This window comes from Terrapene carolina, unplaced genomic scaffold, assembly GCF_002925995.2.
Source record: "Terrapene carolina triunguis isolate 2854851 unplaced genomic scaffold, T_m_triunguis-2.0 Scaffold461, whole genome shotgun sequence".
NCBI classification, from domain to species: Eukaryota; Metazoa; Chordata; order Testudines; family Emydidae; genus Terrapene; species Terrapene triunguis.
The window spans coordinates 222,162-229,849 of record NW_020664812.1 but is presented as its reverse complement, the minus strand read 5'-3'; the positions used below and the strand labels follow the sequence as shown (position 1 = coordinate 229,849).

At 50.7% G+C, this 7,688-nt stretch overlaps 1 protein-coding gene across 1 annotated transcript in view; it reads right to left on the bottom strand.

The window, feature by feature from the left end:
* Window positions 1-5,233: 5,233 nt before the first annotated feature.
* The window catches only part of LOC112108735 (kallikrein-14-like), an 8,650-nt gene continuing 6,195 nt past the window's right edge, over window positions 5,234-7,688 (bottom strand). The window contains exon 5 of the mRNA XM_026658556.1: window positions 5,234-5,241. Coding sequence (XP_026514341.1) covers window positions 5,234-5,241 — 8 coding nt within the window. The remainder of the gene's footprint in view (window positions 5,242-7,688) is intronic.

The following is a 7,688-nucleotide window of genomic DNA, read 5'->3' as shown; positions in this document are numbered from 1 at the left end:
CGGAGCCTTCACCCCCCTGCATACCAACCTCCTGCCCAGAGCCCCCCTCCCGCACCCTGAACCCCTCATTTCTGGTACCACCCCGGAACCTGCACCCCCAGCCCAGAGCCCTCATCCTCTCCCACACCTCAACCCCTTGCCTCAGCTCGGAGCCCCCTCCCATGCTCCGAACACCTTGCTCCACCCCCCAGCCCAGAGCCCTCCCGCACCCTAAATCCTATTTCTGGCCCCACCCCAGAGCCCACACCCCCAGCGGGAGCCCTCAACCCCTCCTGCACCCCAACCGCCTGAGCTAGCTTGGTGAAAATGAGCGAGTGAGTGAGGCTGGGGAGAGCGATCGACAGAGGGAGGGGGGATGGAGCGAGTGGGTGGTGGGACCTCAGAGGAGGGGCAGGGCAAGGGTGTTCAGTTTTGTGTGAGAAGAAAGTTGGCAACTCTACCCCTGCTGTTTTCTAGCCCCGCCTCCTTGCCCCACACTGCTCTCTGATCCTGCCCCATGTGAATTTTGGGCTGCTTTTGAGACTCATTTCAGGCTTGTGGTCTTGAAAAAAATCTGGCGACCCTGATGCAGGCGAGACTGAAAGCCCCCACCCCCGCAAGGATTTCCGTGTACTTAGGACATGCACCTGGGGGAGGTTCCTGCCCCTCTTCAGAAAGGTCCAGGGCCTGCCAGACGATTGGTCCAATCTGGGCTATTAGTCATTGAGCTCTAGCTTTGACCGTAAATTCCATCCTGGACCCAAGAAACCTTTGTGACGAAAGTTTTGTCAAAACTTTTCTGTGAAAAGTTTCAGTTTTGTGGAATCAGCATTTTCCTGGTAGGAAAAAAAATAAAAATACTCCCCACTAGCTCTACGGGCCAATGTCTCCCTCACTAACATACATGATACATGCAGCATTTGAGCACCCCACCAGCTAAAACCGGGCGTGCCCGAACTCCAGTGCTTCCTCAAAGTGTCATGGTTCCACCCTGATTTACAGCCCGGCTGCTCCCTGCAAATTAGTGGTTGGGTTGTTTCGCCCTGTGGGGGAGGGGGGGGCGTGGTGTGTGTGCAATTTCACGTCACTTAACAATTTAACGAGCTGATAAGCGGGTGCATTCAGGGATATGAGTGGCTTTTAAGTGCAGCCACAATTAATGGCCTCTGAAAAAAAAAATCTCGCCCTGTACGTTTTGTTTCAAACAGCTCCACCCAGGAAAGAGCGCTGGTTTCGACACTTGAACCCAGGTGTCCGTCTCTGCTCCAGGAAGGGGATGTACCCTGAACTCGTCGCATGCATCCATCTCCCGGAACCAAGGTAGGCTCCCAACGCGTCTGCTGGCTCTGCTGACACTGTCAGAACATGAATGCCCGGAGTCGACCTGCCATCACGCGAGGCTGTGTCTGAAACCCACCGGGGCACAGGACAAGCCCGAGCATGTGGCATGGGGTGTCTGTAAATGCATCGGCACCGCACGCGCAGGGGTTTCAAAGAAGGCTCGTGGCATAACGCCCTGGGAGAGGGCTGTGGCCGGGGAAAAGCTGGGCTGATGGGGAAAGCAGCCACAGCTGTGGCCAGCTTAATCGGGGCCCAGCTGACCCTTATAAGAGGGCAGTGGGCCAGAAGGACAAACAGACACTCTCTCTAGCCTCTTGAGAGAGAAGGACCTGGCTGCCTGGGAGCTGAGGAGGGTACCTGAGGTGGAGCAGTGCTGGGGAAGGGCAGAAGGAGTGGGGGAGCTCCAGCCTAGCTAAGCCCCAGGCTGGAGACCGAGGTAAAGGCCCACAAAAAGAGTACTGGGGCTGCAGAGGGGCAGCCCAGAGATAGGCAGAGGCAGCTGGTCCAACCCCCCTTGTCGATGATGAGTGGTTAACAGATGGCCGTCTGCCCCAGGGAGCAGGGGCTAAATGGAGACTGGTAGTAATCACTGAGGCAAGGTGGGGATAGGGGGTTGGGGGTTCCTCTGGGAGGGGAGACCCAGAGTGAGGGGGTACTGCAGTGGGCAGAAACCCTGGGCAAAGGGCACCGGGGTCCGGGAGGGACACGGGGGCCAACGGCAGGCGAGACATCAGCCGGCAGAGGGCGCTTCGGAGCTGGAAAAGAGCGAATTCCCTGGACAGCCAGCAGGAGGCGCCGCGCCGGTGAGTCGTCGCCCTGCCACGTTTACGTCTTGTCTACACAACGATATGGAGCGTGGCAAGCTGGGGGTAGGGGGGTGAGATCCTGAGCTCCAGCCTGACCCCACAATATCCCCGCTGTCAGAGATGCCCAGCTGCAGTGTAGACATACCCAAAGACAAGCCAGTAGGGTCGTCATTGGTGGCTTTAAGAACAGGTTGGACAAGCGCCTGTCAGGGATGATCCAGGTTTACTTGGTTCTAGGTCAGTGGAGGGGGCGGGACTTGATGCCCTCTCAAGGTCCCTTCCAGCCCGACATTTCGAAGATTCTACATGGGGAAATTGACCAGATTTGCTGTCCATGTGGACACGCTTATTCCAGGATAAAAGTGCCTTTTCCGGAGTTAGCTTAATCCTCTTGGAACTAGAGCTGGGCAAAAAACTCCATATCTGACCTCTCCATCCTTGTCGTCAAAGGGAATCTGCACAACACCTTCAAAAGATGAGCCGGGGAGCTTCAATTCATAACTTTGCTAAACCCTACAACTCCTGGGCTCAGCCCTGGTCTACGCTACAGAGTAAACAAATAAATCTGTTAGTCTTTAAGGTGCCACCGGACTCCTTGTTGTTTTTGTGGATACAGACTAACACGGCTACCCCCTGATACTACAGAGTTAGGTCAGCTCACGTCTACCTAACTCTGTAAGTGTCTACGCTCAAATTTCACTCCCGTCGATGTAACTGCCCTGCTGCGCTGACTTAACAACTCCACCTCCACGAGTGGCGTAGAGTCACAGTCAACATAGTTAGGTCGACACAGTGCCAGTGTAGACATTGCAACACCTATATCGACTGTTACTGGCTTTCAGAATCCATCCCACAATGCCTCACCCTCACAGTTCAATCCGTTTTCTTCTTCGTACGGCTGATACAAATGTAGAGCAACCACTAGACGTTTACATGTAGATGGTTAAGCCAAATCATCATGTCTGGAGTCGCAGACTGCGAACGCGCACCGCCAACACAAGGAGCAAAGTGTGGATCCACACAAGCGATGTAATTACTGTGGCGGCTGTATGCCAATGTAAGTTAGGTTGACTCAATTGTGTAGTGTCAACATGGCCTCAGTAAAGACACTGGATTTCTGGCTCATTACTGACCCTGCCAGCAGGTAGGGGATCTTGGGGGACAACTACTGCACTGGTGGGGTGCAAAATAAACTTTATTAAGAAAATGCAAAACAGGGAAAATTCAATAGTGAGGGGTATGGGGTTTGTTAAGGGAGACAATTGGGGAGGGGTTTCTTTTAGTAAATAGGAGAGGGGGGTTCAATAGTGGGGTACAATACAGTGGGGTACAATACAGTTGGTAACCAATTAACACTGAAGTAGAAATGTAACAGGTAGCTAACAATTTCTATGTAAAAAGTGTGTCACAGCAGCATATAACCAACTAACAGTTATGGGCAAAATGTGTTAAGTAACCAACAACTTTAGGTAAAAACGTGTCGGTGTAAATGTAAAATGTGAGGGGAGTTAGAGAGAAAGAGGGGAACCAATGGGGTTTTATGCTAGACGTCAGTAATACAATTGAGGTTTGGCAGCAGTAGGAGCGGGGTGAGCACGTGGGGGAAGGGATTAAGAGAGAGAGAGAGACAGAGAGCAGACAGGCTGCAAGTTTAAACAGCAGAGAGACAATTATACAGAACACAGCAAAATCTTATCTATGATTTAACTTAATCAAGACTACGCAAATTAGCAAGTAACAAAACACAATGCAACAATTCTTTAAGCCTAACTTACAGAGTACAATGCAAGCAATTTTCTAAACCTAACTTAACCACAGCTATGCAAAATGAAATTACAATTTATCTAGACTAAAGGCTAAACCTAACCTAATGGGTGCACCTTCTACTAGGGGTAGTTCCAGAGGGCAGAGTGGTGTGTGCCCAGGATACAGCTCCAAGGGAGAGGGATTTAACTAGTGGTGGCTGCAAGCAGGCTTATTTCTAGCAGCAAAGGCGCTGCGGAGCTAGAAGCAGATTACAGACACAGACCAAGGAGTTAGCTTGGGTCTGCCTGCTGGGGAAAGAAAGCCAGCAGCTAGAACAAGGGGAGTGTGCAAGAGGTTTTTCCTTACCAATCCCCAAAGAAGCAGCAGGAACAGCAGTTTCAGCATCAGAGGGTGCAGAGAGGACTCGATTCGCTTACAATAATCAGGAGATCTCCAGGCACAAATTCGTCGTTTGTGGGAGTTTAAAAACGGGGTTACGCTCAAAAACAAACGAGAGCGGGGAGAGGGCCCCCTCAAAGACCCCAAGCTGATCAGACCAGGTGGCAAAGCAAGGACCTTCTCCGGGGGTCTGATCAGAAAATGTCTGGTTTTAAAGGCAAACTCAGGCAGTTTCCCGCCAGTAACTCTGATTGGTTCCTCTTAATCCAGGGGAGGAGAGAAGGCAGGGAAAACTGCAGGTAGGCACAGGACATGTCTGGGCAAGTTCTGAGTCACAGGTATGACTCATATGCTCAGCTATGTGGCCACTTTAGGTCTTGCATACCTGGGCAGAGCACCCTACACCGAGCTGGGTCTGAACAAAGAAGCTAGACAAAGGAGCGAAAAGCCCCCCCCCTCCCTGAGCAGAGGAATGGCTCCAGTCAGTCTGCACAAGCCATTTCCATGAGCAGGGCCAGGCTGTGACTTCGGTCAGGTCCATGGCCGGGGGGGGAGGGAGGGGGAGGGCAGCCACTCAGCACAAACAGAAAGGAAGGGGGAATAAGGAATCCATCAGGGGGACAGCTGTAACAGACAATTACAACACTCTGTAACCCACTGACCCGCCTTTGTCCTGTGACTGCCAAGAGGTTAGCTGTCCACTTCACCTTGAATGGTCTCTTGCAACATGTGTTAACTGCTTAGGCTAAACAATCTGGTCCACCTCGTATTTGGCTGGGACTTCTCCGAGGGACCTTTCCCAGACCTGAAGAATGAAGGCTCTGTGTAAGCTCGAACGCTTGTCTCTTTCATCAACAGAGGTTGGTCAACTAAAAGATATAACCTCTGCCACCTCGTCTCTATAATTGTTATAACTATAATCAGCATAAATAGTAAAGCTTCCCTGTTCCCTTTGAACAGAGCTATGCAGCTGGGGGAGGCAAGGCGGACTATGTTTAGGGCACCTTTTCCAGCCTGATGTTAGGGACTTGAACCCAGGTCCTCAGGGGTCTCTGGTGCTAGCAGGTTCCAACCTGCCACCCAGGGACCTGCTAAGCACTTGCAGATTAGGAGCTGAACTCACAGGGCTCCAATCCTGGGAGCTGATTGGCAAAACATTGGGGAGCCCTGATTGGTCCACGGCCCCTATTTAAATCCAGCACAGGAGTCCGTGCAGCTGGGATCCACCCTGCTCTGGAGTGTGTGCCTTCCTCTTCCTCATCCTCGCCCTCGCCCTGGTATCCTGACCCGGCCTGACTCTGCATGTTGATCCATGGTAGTGCTCTCAAGTTTGGCTCCTGCCTCTGATCTCCTGGTAACCAGACCCTGCCTCCCGACACTCCGCTCTGGGTTTGCTCTCGGGCCTGTCTCAGACTCTGACCTCCCGGTACATGGGCTGGCCTGATTTCCCAGCTCCTGCTTTGAGCACTAGGTCAGACTGCCCACCTCCTGCTCAAGACCCGCCCTCCCCATGCGGGGGAGCAGAGTGGGTCCTAAAAGGGCTGCTCAGTTGTGGTTGCGGCTGCTGAGTTGCAGGCTGCCTCTGTCCAAATGCAAAAATGACCCTCTGACAGCCGCCGCTTGTGTGCTGGTCGGTGACTAGGAGTTTCCGTCACTGATTGCCACAGGACTTAGATGTGAATATGGAAGACACCTGTGTGTGATTTCTTTTAACATGGAGACTCCGTTGCACATCAATGTCCACACGGTGCTTGGCAGGATGAGGGTCTTCATCCAAGCACCAGGAAACCAAGGCAATTGGAGATCACCATCCTGTTGCAGCCTTCATCCGCCTTCACAGACATTGAGAGAAATTGTCTTTGTCCACCTGCTCTGCTGTTGAGGAGTTATGGGAAACCCAAGCCCTCCAGCACCTGAAATGGAGAAGGACCTTGTGGGAAGGATCCCAGCGTTACGAGACCCAATGAAGAAAACAGGAAATGGAGAAACGGGAAAGGAGGAAAGAATGCCGTGCAGCCTGATTCAATAATCCGGATCTTCCCCTTCCACTGGGAGCCGTCTGCCCCAATGTGATAAGATCTGTGGATCCCAGATTGATCTTGTCATGGGATAAGAGGGAAGGTGCTGTCATGGATTGGTAACTGGTTAAAAGATAGGAAACAATGGGTAGGAATAAACGGTCAGTTTTCAGAATGGAGACTGGAAAATAGTGGTGTTCCCTAGGGGTCTGTACGGGACCAGTCCTATTTAACATATTCATAAACAATCTGGGAAAAGGGGTACACAGGGAGGTGGCAAAATTTGCAGATGATACAAAACTACTCAAGATAGTTAAGATCCAAGCAGACTGCGAAGAGCTACAAAAGGATCTCACAAAACTGGGTGACTGGGCAACAAAATGGCAGATGAAATTCAAAGTTGATAAATGCAAAGTAGAGCACATTGGAAAACATAATCCCAACCCTACATGTACAATGATGGGGTCCAAATTAGCTGTTACCATTCAAGAAAGAGATCTGGGAGTCATTGTGGAGAGTTCTCTGAAAACATCCACTCAATGTGCAGCGGCAGTCAAGGAAGCTAAAAGAATGTTGGGAATCATAGGAAAGGGATAAATAATAAGACAGAAAATATCATATTGCCTCGATATAAGTCCATGGTATGCCCACATCTTGAATACTGACTGCAGATGTGGTCGCCCCATCTCAAAAAAGATATATTGGACTTGGAAAAGGTTCAGAAAAGGGCAACAAAAATTATTAGAGGTATGGAACAGCTGCCATATGAGGAGCGATTAATCAGACTGGGACTTTTCAGCTTGGAAAAGAGACGACTTAAGGGCGGATATGATAGAGCTCTGTAAAATCATGACTGGTGTGGAGAAAGCAAATCAGGAAGTGTTATTTACTCCCTCTCATAACACAACACCAAATGAAATTAACAGGCAGCAGATTTAAAACAAACAAAAGGAAGTATTTTTTCACACAATGCACAGTCAACCCATGGAACTCCTTGCCAGAGGATGTTGTGAAGGCCAAGACTATGAACTAGATAAGTTCATGGAGGATAGATCCATCAATGGCTATTAGCCAGGATGGACAGGGATGGTGTCCCTTGCCTCTGTTAGCCAGAAGCTGGGAATGGGCGACAGGATGGATCACTTGATGGTTACCTGTTCTGTTCACTCCCTCTGGGGCACCTGGCATTGGCCACTGTTGGAAGACAGGATACTGGGCTCAATGAACCTTTGGTCTGACCCAGTCTGGCTGTTCTTGTGTTCTTATTAGCCACCTGCGGATCCACCAGCAGTAACGGGCTATCATTTCATGCAGGATTATAGAAATGACATGCTTTTATTATAGAAACGTAACATTTCAACATCAGCAAAACATTTTTGGGGCATTTTTGCCACATCGG